At 37.6% G+C, this 19113-nt stretch overlaps 2 protein-coding genes across 2 annotated transcripts in view; both read right to left on the bottom strand.

Moving 5' to 3' along the window:
* Positions 1 to 5748, bottom strand: part of fanca (FA complementation group A) — a 34320-nt gene extending 28572 nt beyond the window's left edge. The window contains exons 1-5 of the mRNA XM_030137328.1: positions 5566 to 5748; positions 3703 to 3815; positions 2670 to 2766; positions 2401 to 2549; positions 1221 to 1316 (exon numbers count right to left, since the gene is read on the bottom strand). Of these exons, the coding sequence (XP_029993188.1) occupies positions 1221 to 1316; positions 2401 to 2549; positions 2670 to 2766; positions 3703 to 3815; positions 5566 to 5626 (516 nt within the window). The 5' untranslated portion in view covers positions 5627 to 5748. The remainder of the gene's footprint in view (positions 1 to 1220; positions 1317 to 2400; positions 2550 to 2669; positions 2767 to 3702; positions 3816 to 5565) is intronic.
* A 10106-nt stretch (positions 5749 to 15854) lies between these two features.
* On the bottom strand, positions 15855 to 18195 carry slc10a3 (solute carrier family 10 member 3). Its single transcript, XM_030137346.1, has one exon. It carries the CDS (start codon positions 17774 to 17776, stop codon positions 16388 to 16390), a length of 1389 nt encoding a protein of 462 aa, XP_029993206.1. The 5' UTR covers positions 17777 to 18195; the 3' UTR covers positions 15855 to 16387.
* Positions 18196 to 19113: the final 918 nt, after the last annotated feature.

Genomic DNA, 19113 nt, shown 5'->3' with positions numbered 1-19113 from the left:
TGAGTACTTTATTATAGATCAGGGCTGTCAAACTCATTGTAGTTCAGGGGCCACATTCAGCCCAATATGAACACAAACGGGTCGGACCAGTAAAATAATAACATAATAACCTATAAATAATGTCAACTCCAAATATCTTTCTATGTTTTAGAGTGAAAAAAGTACAATTACACTATGTAAATGTTTGCATCTATGAACTATCCTTTAAAAAATGTGAATAACATGAACAACCTGAAATTTCTAAAGAAAAATAATGGCAATTTTAACAATATTCTGCCTCAGTTTATCATTTACACATGTGCATTACCACTTACAGATCACAGTAGATCTACAAATGTACAAAACATTTAGTAACAGGCAGAATATTGGTATAATTAAATTATAAGAAACACCTCAAAACCCTCCTGTTCAAAAAGGCTTTTTAGTCTCCCACCTGACCCAGGACCACCACAGACTGATTACACTCTATGTATTCATCATAACGTACTCCATGTGTCATCCCCCCCCCCCAGTCTCTCTATATCTCTATCGCTCTCTCTTTTCTCCTCCTTTACTCTCTCTCTCTCTCTTTAACCCCAGCTGGTCAAGGCAGACAGCCATCCTTCAGGAGTCTGGGTCTGCTCGAGGTTTCTGCCCGTTAAAGGGAAGTTTTTCCTCGCCACTGTCACCAATCACAAGTGTTTGCCCCTGAAGGATTCTGTTGGGTCTCTGTAAACTTAATTTGATTCTGATTTGAATTGATAAAGCACTTTGTGACTCTGTCTGTGAAAAGTGCTCTATAAATAAAATTTACTTTACTTTACTTTACTTTACTTATAATTAGACTTATTTCTTTTGAGACGTTTTAGGTTGTTCATATTTCTTCAGGTTATTCACATTTTATGTGAAAGGATAGTTAATAAATGTAAATATTTTCATGTAATTTCACTTTTTTACACTAAAACAAAGAGAATAATTTCATCATTTATCATATCATCATTTCTAGGTTATTATGATAGTATGTTACTGGTCTGATCCACTTTAGATCAAACTGGGCTGAATGTGGAACCTGAATTAAAATGACTGTTAATGTCTTCAGTGTGATTTTTCTATTTCACAAATTCATCCCACAGGCTGGACTGGACCCTTTGGCATTCCAGTTTTGGCCCACAGGCCATATGTTTGACACCCCTCTTACACTGTAGGTGCTTATTAATTTCTCTGTGCATTGTGGAACACACCTGAGCCTTCCTGTATTCTTGCCATAGCAGCTTTGGGCACAGAGCTCCATGGGAAAGGAGGTCTCGGACAGACTCCAACAGGACACGCAGCTGGACCTTCAGAACCCAGACAGACCAGAGCAGGATTTCATGTTAGTTTCTTTCTGTGCTCTGCAACAACAGGCAGTAAAATGAAAGACAGACCGCAGAAAGAGGAACAGTGTACCAAGGGATCTGCAGCACAGATGTGATGCAGCAACTATTTCCAACAGGCAGACCAGTAAACAGAAGTTATCCACAAAGCACCATGTCACCATGACAGTGTGTGTCAGAGAGACTCAACCACAATGACAAAGTGAATCACACAAACACAAAACACTCCAGAGTGGAGCGGTACAGTTCATTGCTTAGTTCAGTTACAGTAAAAGCAAACTTTAGAGGCTGAATCTATTCTGTGTCAACCCTAACCCTGACAATGAACTTAACACCTGTGAGATTTAACCTGGTGTTTGAATAAAGTCTTAATATTGAAGATTTGCTCATCTGCTGTTGTTGTTAAGTATACATAAACAAGCTTTACTCTGATGAAGGGTCATTTCCACAGTGGGTGTGATACCCTATATGGACAAAAGTATGTGGACACGTTGAATTCAGGTATTTCTTTTCTAACAGGGGTCTGGGATACAAAACAATAATGACAAATATCATAATACAGTTTTATATTAAGATAAATATCATTGCATTGGTTAGTTTGGTTTAAATTGTTATCTTTGCTTCCAAAATGCCTCAGAGATGGTTTTTACTTCCTTTCTCTCAACATTTATTTTGTTTTGTTTTTTTAATCCATGACTATGGTTTTAAATGTTCTACCTCTAAATTTAAAAAATATTTTTCGTGCTCTGACTGTAAATAATCATTTTCTACCACAACTAACCATCTACTTTCTTTACTTTTCACTGAGGAAGAAAAATCTCCCATTAAACTTTAAGGAAATATTGATGTTTATATCTCAAATCAGCATAAACAGGACATCTTATGTAGCCATGATGTGTCCCAATACTTTTGTCTATATACTGTATTTATTTCCAAAGCTGTAGAAGCAGAATTGATCTCTAACACAACAGAGGAGTCAAACTCAGGCCACAGTGAACTACAACTGTGAACTGTAGGTGAACTCTGAACCCCACAGTGAGGCGCTCACTCTTTGAGAGGAGGTAAGCAGCTCTCTCTCCTCTTTATCGTCCTCTTCCTCAGCTGCAGTGATCTCCATCAGTCTCTCCAACACGATCTTGACCGACAGCACTGGCACTGGGACACCGAGCTGCACAGCCTGACGCCTCAGCTCACACACTGACAACACAAAACAAACACACACTGTCTTTAACTTGGATTATTGAGGCTCTAGGCCTTTGTATGTCATGTCTCAACTTTGGCCACAAACCTCTAATGAATTATTTCAATAAAACTTACACACAAGTGAACCTGCAATGGCTGCTGGAATGCCCCGATGTGGTGTCTGGTTCTTTTTTTCATTCTCAGAGGAGAAAATATTATATGGATTTGCATTCTGGTAACAAATGGAGAATAAAGATTATTTAAAGTTGCGGTGCTTGATAAATTCATGAGTAAATATTCAATAATAATTTTTCACTATTGTAATTCAAGTGACCTGTGAATAATAATTCTACCCCTTTGTTGGAATCTGTTTTCAGGCTATAGAACAGGGGTGTCAAAATCATTTTTCTTCATGGGCCACATACCAACATAAAATAATAAGTGAAAAAGTAAAATTAGATTATGAAAATGTTAGATCAATAAACTATCCTTTTTAAAAATGTGACTAATATAAACAACCTGAAATTTCTTAAGAAAAATAAGTGCAATTTTATTAATATTCTGCCTCAGTTTATCATTTACACATGTACATTATAACTTATAGATCACAGTGGATCTACAAATACACAAAACATTAAGGAACAAACAGAATATTGGTAAAATTACACTTCTCTTGAAATATTTCATGATGTTCACATTCGTTCAGGTTTTTCACATTTTTGTGATAAGACAAACTGTCTTATCACAAAAATTTTAACATTTAATGTAATTTTACTTTTTTAGACTAAAACAAAGAGAAAAATTTGTAGATGACATTATTTATAAGTCATTATGATATTATTTACTCTGGCCTGAGGAGTCTGAGTATGAAGGTTGGGCCTGAAAATAAAAATCCATTTTGTTATAATAATCTCTCCACATATTTCTGATAAATAATATTAGCTGCAACAGTAAAGCTTAATGTAGAAAACTTTGCTCGCTCTTGGTCCCTTCAAATGTCTTTGTTTTGACTGGTTAACAGTTCAAAGCCCCAAGATATTCATTGGACAGTGATAATAAACAAAAAGTGGCTCATTTTCATTGTGCAGAAGCTAGAACTTTAGGAGCAAACGGAGCACTAGAAGAGTCATCCATGGTTGTTCTGTCATGTTTGAGTCCTCACACTCACCCCAACCTCCCTGAGCAGAGTGCAGAGGTTCTGCTGCTGCTCCAACAGCTGGATCGCTGCTTCCTGCAGCTGCTCAACGTCTCCATGCTTTGCCTTCTTTAACACACGACCAGCTGAGAATACAGAACACAGGACAGGAACTAGGAAATATGCGTAGTTTTCTATAGGTTCATGCTGATCTGCTTGTGAAGAGTTCAGACAGTACTTCTAGAAAGAGTTGGCCCAGTATGGGAAAAAAATTACTTACATTACTTGTCACTAACTTGAGGGTTTGTTTGGGCCTTAGAGAGACTCTATATTTATCATTTGGGTCTTAAGCTGCAGAAGTCTGGGAAAACTGTCACAAAAGGAAAGATTTCCTTTTATTCTTTTGCTGCTCTACTGTAATTAGAATTCCACCTGGAGTCGAGTTTCAGAACTTTTTTGTGAAAGGCAGGTGTGTAACTGAAGAAGTATGAATAGGGGGGTATTTTATTTCTTTTGCTCATGCACATTGTCTGTCAAAAGTGTGGAAACACCTAGTCTTCTCTCACTCTAGAAAGACACATGCAAGTTTCTGTTGTTTATATTGTTCATCGGCAAGAAACTGGGTAATTACAGAATGACAATTTATTTTGAACAAACATGTAAAAATTTACACATATTGGGACAAATAGCTTCATTTTTGTCAAACTGTCACTTCAGGTAATAGCAGTAGATTTTGGATGAAACACAAGTAGCTACGGTTCTGTACAGAAGTCTTATTCTACCTTTAGCTTTGGTGTTTTGATAGGGATGAAATGATAAGATATATCTATTTTTCCATTCTCTTGTCTTCAAATACAACAAAATAATAAAAGTATGTAAAGTATGTACACAGCCTTAAAAGACACACAAAAAACTGAACTAAATCTGTTGTAAAGTCACCATTTAGTGTAACCTATGAGCTCATGACAAGAAGCAGCACAAACAATTAGAAACATTTGACATGTGATGAATGAAACCTGGTATAAAACATCATAAAATGAATGCAGTAATCTCATATTGTCGCATTATCTCATAAAATAGCACATCTAATGTGGGACTAGGAGTTTTGCATAGAACTGTATATTTCTGTTCAGACCAAGCTTGGCAACTCATTTTATACATGTAGGTTAATACAATGTAGACTATGATAAGGTGACAATTTGTACCATTAGCAGTACATTTATATATTTGCTTGGCAAAATAATTCTTCACAGTATTAAATTTGTAAACCTAGTTTGTTACATATAAGTAATAGAAAAAGACATGTGTCTTTCAAAGATATACAGGACTTGGTGTTTCCAAACTTCTGACAGGCACAGTATGAGGCACTTTTTGCAATAAACTCAGCCGAGTGGCTTTTCCGTTTTACATTTTGTTAGGATTCTGGATCATATTTGTATTATCAAAATCCTTGTATTACTTTTTTTGGTAATTTGTGTTTCACATAAACACCTGTAGAAGGATCTGAGTTATGGATATCCCTGGTATGATCTGTGTGCCTCTATCTTTACTTCTCTTTCACTATCTTTCTTATATTGCTTCCATTTATTTAGCATATTTTATGTGGTTCTTGCACTCTGTCTGACGCCCCAGGAGGGCAGGTATAGATCACTTGTATCTCAATGGGGCTTTGGTGGATAAATAAAAAATACAACACTTGAGGAAAGTGTTGGTCTTAACCAGTAGCTCAGGTGGCAGAAGAAGTCTGTTTCATCTGTAGGTATACAGTACATACCATTAAATTATAGTCATGCATACAATAAAGTTTAATATATAAATGGTTTAAGTATATTTCCTCTGCGTGTTTTTAGCCGTTAGCTTACTTAAAGTTAGCTAGTGCTTGAGCTGTCAACTCACCCAAAAGGCTCGAGACAGTCCTTTTCTGCGATACCAAATCACACGTTGCACTCAGTGACATTTTTCTTCCCGGGTAAAGGCAAAACTGACACTCGCTACTTATCCTTATGAAATAAAATAGTTCGTAAATGCACTAGGTTAACATATAATACTACATTTTCTCATCCAGCTACTTTCGCCGTTCACTTTCTCCTCCATGTTTCCCCCTCGCGCTCTTCTCTCTCATTGGTCCGTGCTGCAGCCAATCAGAAGGAAGCGACCCGATGTGGGCCAAACAAATTTACCCGGAGTTTTAAACTCCTGTATAGTTTATCCTCAAACTCTCAGATTAACTAGGCCTGTCTAGTGTTCTTTCCATTTATTTAAATACTGTGCAAAAGCCTGAGGCGGACATTAGCTTTGTTATTTTTACAGGTTTTTTTTTTTTTTTTTACAGGGTCTGTCTCTTTATTTGTAGCAAAAAAAAAAAAAAAAATTGCAAGAAATATGTACACAGTATCACACACTCACACACACAAATACACACTAAGAGTTTCTACAGGTAAGGTCAGTATTTAGTGTGACTCTATTGATTTGGCTGTCTGGATGTTTTTTTTTAAATAATCTTGTGTTATATTACACACCTTGGAATGTCCCACAGGCTTTCATAGTCTTTCTTATTTATTTATTTATAAGGTTAAATGTTAGGTACAAGGTTAAATGTAAAGAAAATATATTTGGAAGTCACCACAAAAGTAGTTATTGGTCATTAAGGGTTACTGACACCTTTTTAATGAGGTTTAATTAAGTACATAACTCATTACATGTAACTATTACTCCCCTTAGAGTGTGTAGTGTAGGTAGAACTTTGTTATATGTGAAGCTCTCCATTATTTTCATGTGTTTCTTGTTTCGTGTTAAGAGTCCAATGTGTGTCCTACCTGCTACAAAATGTATAAAGGAGGAAGTGACTGTGAAGACCTTACTTAGAAGTGACCAACTTCCCCATTCTAAGGTATGAAAAACACCAAAATTCCTCTTTTGTAAGACTAGACACTGATGAAAACACGATTAGAAATACTATATTCCAGTTCTGCAATTTGATTCTCATTCCCTCTACACCTTTCATACTGACAGTGTACATACTATACACAAGTAGCTTACATCTGTACATTTAAAGTGACAGTCCCAGGGGCTTTCGTGGTCTTTTATCCTTTTTTTTGTCCAGATGAACCCACACTGCTTTTACAATATTTAGATTTTTTTTCTGTAATGCATTTTTGTTTTTAATAGTGTTTACATATTTGCTGTATATAGAAGTTGTACATATATTACTACCAAGGCTGAGAAATGCACATGTGTGGTCATAGTCATGCTCAAACAACAAAATCTGCACAGTATAGAATATCATATTAAAGTTTCTAATTAACACACAGCTTTGCATGCACTTATGTACTGGTGAATCACATTGGTTCTTGCACAAACTAGTCAGGGAATTAAAAAACAAATCAATCTTCTCAGACTGGCACAGGGACAAACAGATCAATGACTGATACAGTAGGCAGGTCATTCTCTCCTCTCCTCTCATCCTGTCCCTTTGTCCCTCATGTCTTCAGGTGTTTACCTCCACCTCTGACTACAGCAGCCAGTTCATTAGATGTAGTGAATGTCACATGCACCAGCATAAACTGATACTGCTTGAAGACTCTCACGACAGTAGGTGAAACAGTGTCTCAGGTACCACGAGGGACCTTGTTAGTCCTTCCTTTGGGATATTACTATTGATCTGTTACTTGTGATATGTAACATATATTTTTTTTAATGTTAGAGTTCCATCAGGTTAATATTTAGATTTTACATTCTCACTGATTTGTGTTATTATTTAATTTCCGTTTTGCAGGGTTAAACTGGAATGTACATGGTTTGATGTATGTGTTGTGACAGTACATTGAGTTCAGTGTGATCTTGCTGAACAACATTATTTGTAGTCAGTGCAAACACTTCACTGAACAATTCAAACCAGTTTTTTACGCCCAGTCTATTGTGTGTACGTATTCATCAGTCAAGAAGTCTCATCTTACTGAACTCTCTTATAAAACACTCACACCTCTGCTCTAATTTCTATTATATACTCTACGAGTATAATTTCTATTATATTTTGTATGCATGCATTTCGTTGAAATTTAAATCATATAAATAAATTAAACTGTTGTTTGCATCATTATCTCAGTGAGAAAGCATTCTGCTGGCACCAACCCTTACAACATAACAAGTTCCTGTTTCTAAAATTAGAAACTAGAATTGACTCAGCGCATACAGAATGAAGAAAACCAGAATGAATAATAATACACCCTACCATTAAGTACTGGTTTACAGCCGACTGTATAACATTTAAAGTCCCCCAGAAATAAGACAATACTCAGCAGCTTTGTTGCTGAGGACTGATTTAACTTTTTGGATCCTATATTTTATTCTGCAAATATTTTAATTTGCACATATTTTATATTTTATTCTGCATATATTTTATTCTGTGTATGCATTGTGACTATTGCATGTCTGTTTTTTTTTTTTTTACTGTCGTACTCCAGTTTCATCAAACTATTGTACAAAGTATGATTGTGCAAAGACAATAAAGATTTATCTTATCTTATTTAATGACCCCTTAATATTTGTACATAATTTGATTTATGTGATATAGGAAAGCAGTTCATAACCTTTTTTCTGGCATACCACAAGGATCAAGCACTGACCCACTCATATGTTTCATAAAATAAATTTATGCTAATTTTTAAATACTTCTAATTTAATTATAGATAAAGTGCCTGATGTAACAGTATTTTTCATACCATACAAATCAACTATTATTATTATAACCTACTATTTCAGTATGTTTTTACATTTTGTATTATCTATCTTAGCATTTATCTTTTATTTTTAGGTCATTTTTCATTTTGCTAACTGTTCTTTATCTTAACATACTTTGAACATTATTAGCTTAATCCTGAAAAGCATTTGACCGACTGTTAGCTTGCTGTATTAAACATGTACATTACATTTGACTTTTACTTATGTTAGCTTGCTTCGAACAACATTAATTTAACCCTGTTTATCATTCATTACATTTGTTGTACTGTCATTTTTGTTAGCTTATTTTGGCATTAGATTACATTTAGATAACCATACATCTTTGCTTGATAAGTAGCTTTTAATGTACTCTCTATGGGAACATGTGGTGTTAAAAGTGTTTCATCTGATTCATGACAACAGCTTACTCTACTAAAGATGAGTCTATGTTTGTAATACTGTCTGCGTAGGCCGCTATGTTTTTTCATTAAATTTAAATTGAAGTACTAGTATCCTCTAGTAACTCCAGTAGTACTCCCTGGGGTATACCAGAGGAGCAATGATGGTGTTTACCGGTAAACCATTATTTCACTTGGTCCTTTGACCACGGAAATGAATCCTCAGGGGAAACAAATGTGTACAGGATTAATCAGAATACAAGGGCAGTCAGGACAGGTGTGGCTGTGAGGTAAGCTTCCTCATTTTCATAAAAAAAGAGTTGGCCTGGTTTCAGAGGCCTAAAGGACAGAGCTGGGAACCACTGGAATCCATCTATTTAAACAGTATTGTTTCAACTGAAATGCAACAGATTAACCTACAAGACCTAAACGTCCCCTGTGACTAAAAGCATCTACTAATCTAAACTGTTTAATACCTGTTGATCCATTAATCCTATCAGTGCATGAAAATAATTGGTGCAAAATACAGTTTGTCATTTTTTTCATGGTCATCAGATATGACCCACTTGGATGTTCAGAGGCTCCATAGTCAACGTGGAAACACTGTCATCTTCTACAACATTGATTCACCAATAAAACCCATGGAGTTGGATTAATGACAGTGGATGGACACACTTGTTTTCTTATATATTAATAAATAAAATTTAATAAATAAATAAATAAAATAAAATAAAAAAAACATACAAAACAACAAATAATGTGGAAAAAGTAATTTATAAAACAAGTGAAAAGGATCTAATAAGCAACGAAATGAATAAAAACAGCCAAAGAAATTTAGAAAATAAACAAAAATAGATAATAAATCAACAAATGATACATAACTTGAACAAAATAAGCCACAAATTGAAATAATTTAAAGAAGAAAATTTAGAAGGGCAACAAAATGAACACAAACGAGTAAAATAATAACCAAAATTTACAGAAGTGATTTTGTGTTCACTTAATGGTATATTTTCCTGAAAAAGACACTTTTTCATTCGTTTTCTGATACAATAAAAATAGATCTGCTGACTGATGTGTACCATTCCTTTTTTTTATCCAATGACATTTTGACCCAGTTCAGACCACACCCAGCCTGTTCTTGGTTTTACCAAAAGTTCCACGTTGCCCTTGTTGTGATGGGGTGAATATCACTCCTCTCCCCGCAGCCGTGTGCATTATTTTGGACTTCCCAGCTTCATTGCGGCAGGCAGCAGGAAAACCGTCTCACGGGAGAGCCGGTGAAAGGAACTCATGAAATCTTAATGCAATGTGTCCTCATGAATTTTTAAGAGCTCCTCTCTTCCTATTGTGCCACTAATGTGCAGGACAGAAATATAAACAGGAGTGCTGATGTACAACCTGAGTGCAAAGCTGAGGCTGAGGAGACAGAGCGTCATCACCTGTCAACGGCATGAAGAACAACACACACTGACACCTGAGGACACACACTTTCACATTCAGTTACAGTGGCAGCTCTTGTCTGAATCATTAGGTGAGCCGCTGTCACCTGAGGCCTGGAAGCAGAGTTTTGATTAAGGACTGGCTGCTACAGCGCTCAGCAGGATTTCCTGTATGCGTTTGGGTCCAGAACATCACAACAACACAACGAAACAGGAAAAAATCTTCACTTTTAAACATACATTAAATCTGAGACAGCAGTTTTCATACGTCATACAGGATACAGCATCCGAATACCGGAATTCCCCACAAGTTAGGGGTGTCAAACATACGGCACAGGGGCCAAAACAGGCCCACCAAAGGTTCTGATCCGGCCCATGGGATGAATTTGCAAAGTACAAAAATTACACTGAAGATGTTAAGAGTGAACAGTGTCAAACTCATTTTAGTTCAGGTTCCATATACAGACCAACATGATCTAAAATAATAACATAATAATCTTTAAATAATGACACCAAGTTTTTTTCTTGGTTTAATGTAAAAAAAAAAAAAAAAAGTAATATTACATAATGAAAATATTTACATTTACAAACTATCCTTTAACAATAAAATGTGAATAACCTAAACAAATATGAATGTCTAAAGAAAATTATGTGCAATTGTACCAGTATTCTGCCTGTAACTAAATGTTTTGTGCCTTTGTAGATCTGATTCGTAATGTATAAATGATAAATTGAAGCAGAACACTGTTAAAACTGCACTTATTTTTCTTAAGAATTTTTTTTTTTTTCAGGTTATTCACATCTTTTTTGTTTGGATGGTTTGAAAATGCAAAATATTCATAATCACAGAGTGCGACATGTGAGTCAGGAGGTGTTTTTGTACTAAAACAAAGACAAAATTTTGGTGTTGTTATTGAGTATAAGCTATTAAATTACCATTTAATTAACTGACCCATTTGAGATCAAATTGAGCTGAAAGTGGAACCTGAACTAAAATGAGTTTGACATCCCTGGCTTAAGTAATCACTAATTTAAAGTCATTTAAAGATGCAAACAAAGTGTAATACTTCCCTATGCTTATGTGAAGTTTACGTGCCCACGTCGATGGTCGTCCTTTTTCAGCAGCAGATTTCAGTCCAACATTGCAGAGGTGTAATCGCTCATATGCACTTATGTTGCCATGGAACAAATTATTAACTTTAATTTTTTGGTGTTTCATAGCTAAATGTGTTAGCATGCTAACACCTGACACTGTAAATGTATTAATTAAGTATGTAGGATTTGTATCAAAGAGCAGAAAAGCAAAGAAATTAAAGTAGTACTTTTTTAACAGCTTTTAGCCCCACATGAAGGAGATATAGTTCTGATGTAGCCATGGAACAAATAATTCAAGTTCACTTTAACCCTTTCGTGCATACTGGTCACTCCAGTGGACAGTTCTTCTCCAGCTGTTGTCTTATATATTCGTGGGTTTTGCTGTTTTAGTTCCATATCAGCCAACACAGTGGACGCTCATGCATCATCCCATGAACTGCAATTCAGTCCATTACTGTAACTTTGCTGTTCTTGATAAACCTGATCTGCAGTGACATGTTTGGGTGTAATTAAGGGTTGCTTTATTTATTTATTTATTTATTTATTTATTTATTTATTTTCACAAACAGTTTTTGGTTTTTTTGTATATTATCTCCATGAAGTGAATAATAAATAGTTGTGTAATATAATATAATATAATATAATATAATATAATAACAAATAGTATTAGAGTATGTTAAAATGTGAGAAAACATATGATTAACAGGATTACAAATGTTCTTATTGCATAGTTTTCCATATCACTTTCTGATATTAAGTTTTAAATACATGTTTTGCTTCAAAAATTAAATGCATGATCTCCAGCTGAGTGGACATTTTTGTAACTCCTTAAAAAAAAAAAAAAAAAAAAAACCTTGATCACAATGTTTTTTTCATGCCTAAAGAGGAACAAAAACACTCAGGGAATACTAACAAAGGTTCCATAATTCATGCATGAAAGGGTTAAAGCAGCATATGACTTTCCTCAGTAACTTTTCTGCAAATTTGTAAAACCTGAATGATAGCCTCCTTACCACTAGTCCATTAGTCTTTCCATAATTACGCACCTGAATCACTTCCCTTATGGTGAACACCTCTGGAGTGTACTCCATCACAAGCATCTGTTTGTTTACATACCAAATCGAAACCAAAACCAAACCGTCACTTGGGCCTTTTTGGAAATTCCACGAAGCCACAAGAAGCAAGAAACAATAAAGCTGTTTCTGTGTTTGTTGCAGCTGCGTGGAATTTCCAAAAAGGCCCAAATGACAGTTTGGTTTCAGTTTGGTATGTAAACAAACAGACGGCTTGCGATGATGTACACTTCAAAGTTGTTCACCTTGAGGGAAGTGATTCAGGTGTGTTGTAACGGAAAGACTAATGGACGAGCGATAAGGAGGTTATCACTCAGGTTTTACAAGTTTGAAGAAAAATTACAGATGAAAGTCCTACGCTGCTTTAAGTACAATAAAATGGGGGCATATTATATTATACATGAGATAAAACTGTAGGTGTCTGAGTACTTACAGATGTTTATTGTGTTTTTTGTTCATTCATCTGTTGGTTTGTTTGTTATATATGGTTTTTGATTGTTGTTTTTGTTCACTTAATTTAATTATTTATTTAGTTATTCATTCCATTTGTGTTGCATGTCATTATAAGAGTGTAGGCATGTATGTGTATTTTGTGAACATGGCAGTTGGGGTTAACAATTTACAAAGAGATCAAAGGGAATTAATTTTTTGTGCAGCTGTATGCTGATATGAAGCTAATGATTGACAGCTGTGTGGAGAAGGGGTGGGATTAAATAAATTACTCTTCCTCCCACTTTTTTTTTTCAGACATGTGAATGAAGTCATTATATGTTATAGTCATGTATGTGTATAAGTTTCATGTTTTTATCAAATCTGTTTTATTTCTAGGCACTAAGGTAGGATTATTTTATTTGTTTTGTTGCATATTGGAAATAAACTGAAACCGAACTGAAATTTCTCCACAGTTTACACTTAATTGCACAACATACTTTGTTAATTACAGTAAAGTAGGTCAGCCTTTCATGACCTGTGCTTGTAAATGATATCTGGGGATGAGGAAAGTGGCCATGATTCCTCTGGATTATATTACTCTTTTTTCCAATAATTGTAGAGAAATTGGAGGGTTCTGGGAAACAAGGACAGTAAGTAGATGTCCACTTCCTCACCGACGGCCACACACACAGCGTCACCCACTGAAGCTGAGCTCAGGCCTGGAGGCTTTACAGCTGCGCTACATTCCTGAGAGCTCAGTCAAAGCGACCAAGCCCAGGCAGCAGCAGGACCAGGCTTTGGTTTTCCACTACAAAACCCCCACCACCTCAGAGAACATGCACATTAAAGTCTGCTGCTCTGGACTGGTAAACAGGAAATGCACTCTTACATAAAGACAGAAGCTCCATCCTCCTCAGCCCCGGCCTTTCTCTCTGTGGAGCTGCTACATGATTGTTTAAAAGAAAAGGAAACGTTGATTGTGAAAGTGAGAATTCAGCTCAGGCCTGTTCGGCAGCTGATAAAAGCTGGACTTTGTCCTCTGGTCCAATAAGTAACTACACCAAGGCCTTGTTACGCATAGATTTACTTCCAGCCCATATTGTGTTGCTCTGAATACTCTTTGTTTGAGTCTTTTCCACTTCATTTTTTCTTCTTTCTCTGTTGTAAGAGTCACTATACAAAGACCTTTGGCTTTATCTTGTATCTACATTTCTTTTAATTATCTTATTGATAATATATTGTCTAGAACATATTGTACAAATTACTGTTCTATTTGTGTTTAGTATTCATATACCATATATATTCGGAGCTTTATGTATGTTTATAATTATATATATATTATTGATAATTTCTTGCCAGTTACTTTTATATTCGAATGGAGCTACTGTGATGCACAGTTTCTCCTGGGATTAATAAAGTACTTTGTTTCTGTATCTTTTTTAACCACATTTTTTGCTGTTATGTTTTTGTTTTGTCGTCATTTTTATAAAACATGATGCTTTGGCATTATTTGCTGTATTTTACTGGCCAATATTGGATCCCATATACCACAAATGCAACTTTTTCTTAGCTTTTCAGACAAATAAAATATAATAAAATGTGTTTTATTGTATTCTGCTGAAGTTGTAATGAAGTATGTAGAGGTGGTGGTTAGTTTGAGTTTTAGTCTTGGCCTGCTTCATACTATTGAGTTACATGTAAAATAAATAAGTACTATTACACACAAAATATTCTAATACAAGTAAAAGCCCTGCATTTAAAACATTTTAATACTTAGTGTTAAGTATCAGTAATCAGTAATCGCTGTGCTGTAAAATGTTTCCTATAAATGTTTTACTCTTATTTATGATGTTTTGGATGTTTTTCCTTTAAGGCTGAGTTCATTTGGACTTTATATCTACAATTAGATAAACATGTAATGTTGCTGTCCTGTGAGAACTACACCAGCCAAAAGACAGATTTTACTACCTGTATTGTATTTCTATTTTCCTTTTTCTGTACTTTTATTGTTCAATTTGTATGTTTTATTTGTGGATTTTTTTGTTACCAAAGGTTATCTGAAGGATGACAGATGCAAATTAGCATTTTAGCCACAATCCAGCATATTTACATCTGCTGTTACCTCAGTACAGATGTTCATTCATGTGCACTGTCCTTACCAAATAAACTAAAATGTTTTTCCTTTTCTAACCTTTAAAAAGCCTCTTGGACAAACAAAAAAGAAAATGTGAATTAGCTTTTTTCTTTGTTTGTTTCAGGCACTTAATTCACAACGTTTGATATTTGTCCATAATTGTATGTTAGTTCCAATTCCACTGTTATTGCCATTAAAATTAAATAAAATATAGTCAAATCCAGGAACCATTTCTGAACCTGTCTTGTTGGTTCATTGTAAACAATGGCAACAGCAGTATCTAAAGATAGTAAACAAATAAGAGTAAGAAGCACAAGATTTGATGTGATACAGTCAACACAACATGGACATACTTATGTGAAGTGTAAGTACGTCACATTTGGACTTGAGTAAAAGAACTTAGTCACATCCCACCAGTGTTTCACTCAACAGGTTTGTGAGTTTTATAAAAACCTTGTAGTGATTAATCAGACGTTCTTAAAAAAAAACAAAAAAAAACAATGCTGTCCTTTAAATTACCCACAGCAGTCACTTTACAGTTCAGCTCAACTACACTTAACGTCATCTGTTTAACTCTTTGAGGGTCATTTGTGTCAGCTGAAGCTGCATCAGATAAAAACTGTGGTATTTGTATGTTTTTGCTTGGGTTTTTTTGACAGAATTGCGGCACTGTGATGTATTAAAAACATCATCAGTAATTTTCGCTGCACAATAAAAGTTTTTACAGCTCAAATGCTAGACTAAAAACAGGTATCTGCAACTTATATCTGAAAATATAAAAGTATAAATGCTCCACAACACTGGACACTTTTCCATCCAACAAACTGTGTGATGCCTTCACTGACACCTCAGACAAACTCTCACAACACATACTCTTGAAAACGGAATTCCAGTTTGACAATGATTCTTTTTTTATTTTCTTTTTCTTCAGTTCCCCACCCGTTTGTTCAAGTACATGGATTCTCACAGATCCAGGAAACACAATCAGTAGCAAATACTTTCAAAACGATTTCACTTTAACCCCAAAAATCCCCCCCTCAACCCCAGGCTAAGACACATGGACCAGTTGTAAACATGATACAAATCAATCTTTGATTTTGGATTACAAAAAGTAATCTGGTAGAAAAATATCTTTTTATAGGTATTTATCTTAGGAATATTTACATTAAGTAGCTCCCAGTATAATCTGATTTAAAAAGTACAGACTGTAAAATAAACACAAAAGGGTCTCAGAGGGGTAAAAGGCCTTTGGTTTCCATGAAAAATACAACAACAAAGAACCACAAAAAGTCCATTCACTGTCCTGTGTACAACGACAACAGTGATGACGGGTTAGTGATTGTTGGGCGCCCCACGGACACGCGTGGAGGATCTTTCCAAAGATTTCAAAAAGGTTCATTCTTGGAAAAAAAGTTCAGGCTACAATCAGGCGTCAGTCCTGGGGACGGCGGACCCGCACAGCCTCCGCTGGGCGAAGTGGGCCAGGACGATGAGCAGCATCTCCGAGGTGCTGCTGAGGGCCACGATGAACGGCGCCTGGGACGCGAAGTCGGCCTCCACCCTCCGGAAGGACAGCTGCATGACGGCGAGGGCCAGCAGGCTGTTCTGGACCCCCACCTCGATGCTGACCGTCTTCCTCTGCGGGGGGGCCAGGCCCGCCACCTTGGCCAGAACCGCCCCGACCACCAGCCCCAGCAAAGGCACCGTCACCCCGACCACGACTATCACCGGCTTGACGTTAGCGAGGATGGAGGCGCCCATCCGGTAGGCCATGAAGATGCCCCCCACCATGAGCGCCAAGCTGAGGGGGCGGATGAGGACCAGCAGGATGCGGGTGAGGGCGGGCAGCCGGAGCTTGACCAGCATGCCCAGGGAGATGGGGATGGCGATGAACAGGAGGGTCCCCAGGATCTTCACGAATGGGACGTGGAGGGCGGCGTGGACCCCCAGCAGTCGGCCGTAAAGCGCCGACGACAGGGGCATGGCCGCCGCCGCCACCACCGTGGACACCAGGGTCATGGAGATCGCCAAGGTGACGTCACCACCGAGCAGCAGGCTGTACAGATACCCCCCACCTCCACCTGGGGCCGAGCAGGTGATGACCAGGCCCAGGGACAGGGTCTTGTGCAGGGCGGCCAGCTGAGAAACACAGTAGGCGTACAAAGGCATGACCAGGAACTGGCCCAGGACCCCCAGCAGCAGCGGCACCGGGCTCCTCAGCAGACCCCGCAGAACCTCCACCTCCACCTTGCACCCGAAGGCACACTTGTTGATGAAGATGAGCGGCAGCAAGGCGAACAGCACCGGGTTCTCCGAGAAATGGGACAGGCCGCCCGACTGGATGAGCCGGGTGGCCGGGTCGTCGTTCCCGGGCGCCACAATGATGGAGTAATCCGTCCTCTCCTCAACCAGAACCGGCACCGAGTCCTGATCCAGGTCCAGCAGCTGGATCTGCAGCTGGGCCGTCCCCGGAAACCCGGACCGGATGCTGATGATGTAGCTCCGGGCGGGTCCTGCGTGGCCGCCGTCGGTCACGTTGAGGATGGACAGAACCTCCGGGTCCAGGGACCGGACCTTCACCGTCTGCTTGCAGCTCTGCCGGCCCTTCCTGCTGGCCGCGGAGCTCCGGTACTGGCTGGAGATCACGATCACGCCGTTGGTGTTTTCGGGAAACTCAAATTCGTGCGAGGATCCGTCTCCGATCCGGATGTACCTGCTGCCACTGCCGCCGGCCGTCAGGTTCCCGGTAGCCCCCGCCCGGTCCGCTCCGCCGGTAACGAGCACCAGACACCAGAATGTAAATATGGTCCTCATCGTGTTGACGGACAGGGGGCGGAGGGGCGACGCGCGCACGCTTCTCCCCCCGCCAGCGGCCTCCCCCGGACGGCTCACACCGCCGCCCCGGAGCACGAGCACCGCGGACTCTTCATATTCCTCCCCGAGATGGAACGACAGCGGCCGGCTCCACGCCTCGTCTGGGTCCCATTTTATACCGGAACCGACACATCACCCCGCCCTGTCCGTTCCGCGGTGGCAGCCCCCGGTTCACAGGAAACACATCCACGCGCCCTTCTCCCACGGCCACGGTTCCTACTTTAAACCGAGATTAGATGTCCGTGTCCGGGGAACAGGTCCGCGCCTCGTCGTCCGTTTGTCGCGTCTCGTCGGCGGATGGAAACACAGAGCATCGTAGCTCCGTCTGCGTGGGTCTCCGGGATTAATGTGGACCCACCCACAGCGAGAATCACACATCCGGTTGTCAAACACCAAAATAAAAGCACCGGAGGAAGGAGAGTAAAAACATGAGGACAGACCATCAGGGTTAGTTTCATTTGTTTAACACACTTTAAGATTTACATGCAAAAAATACTATTAACTCATTATGCATCATGATATGAGTTATATGAGGTAAATATGTAGTCTAAAAATATTTCATTTTTAATTCTAATTATTTATATACATATTTAGTAAATACCACATTTTGTATTTTTCTCTTTATATTTCATTTTTCACTTGTTTGTGGTTTTTCTACCTGTCTTTTCTCTGCATCTGCTTGTTTGTTACTCCTGTTAACAGTGAAATTTCCCACATGATGGGATAATAAAGTCTTATCTTATCTTAATATTAAAAAAAAAAAAAAAAAAAAATCTCTCATCCCGCCCATAGAAGCCCTTCATAAAGACCAAAAGCAAGTAATCTTCACCGTAATGTCAAAATGTCTTTCATGCTGGGTTTTTTTTTTTTTTTTTTTTTACTTTTTTTTTTTTTTTTAACTTTTTTTTTTTTTTTTTTTACATTAAAAAATATTTGTAAAAATTCCATCAACTTGAGCCATAAACAAAAACACCAAATACTCAATAACAGTCATATTTATTCATTTAAATGCTATTTTTGAATAAGATAAGATATGACTTTATTTAGCCCACTGTGGGGAAATTTCATGGTTAACAGCAGCAACATACAACAAGCAAGTGCAGAGAAAAAGACAGGTAGAAAAACCACAAGTGAGCAAAAAATGAAATATAAGGAGAAAAATAAGAAATTTGGTATTTATATAAATATGTATATAAATATTGAATTAGAAGTAAAATTAAAATGGAATATTATTTACATATGTAATGTAAACAAATCATACTTTTTTAGGCAATAAA

The sequence above is a fragment of the Sphaeramia orbicularis genome, chromosome 6 (assembly GCF_902148855.1).
Source record: "Sphaeramia orbicularis chromosome 6, fSphaOr1.1, whole genome shotgun sequence".
Classification (NCBI taxonomy): domain Eukaryota; kingdom Metazoa; phylum Chordata; class Actinopteri; order Kurtiformes; family Apogonidae; genus Sphaeramia; species Sphaeramia orbicularis.
The sequence above is the reverse complement of the archived record's forward strand: the minus strand, read 5'-3'. Positions and strand labels throughout refer to the sequence as shown.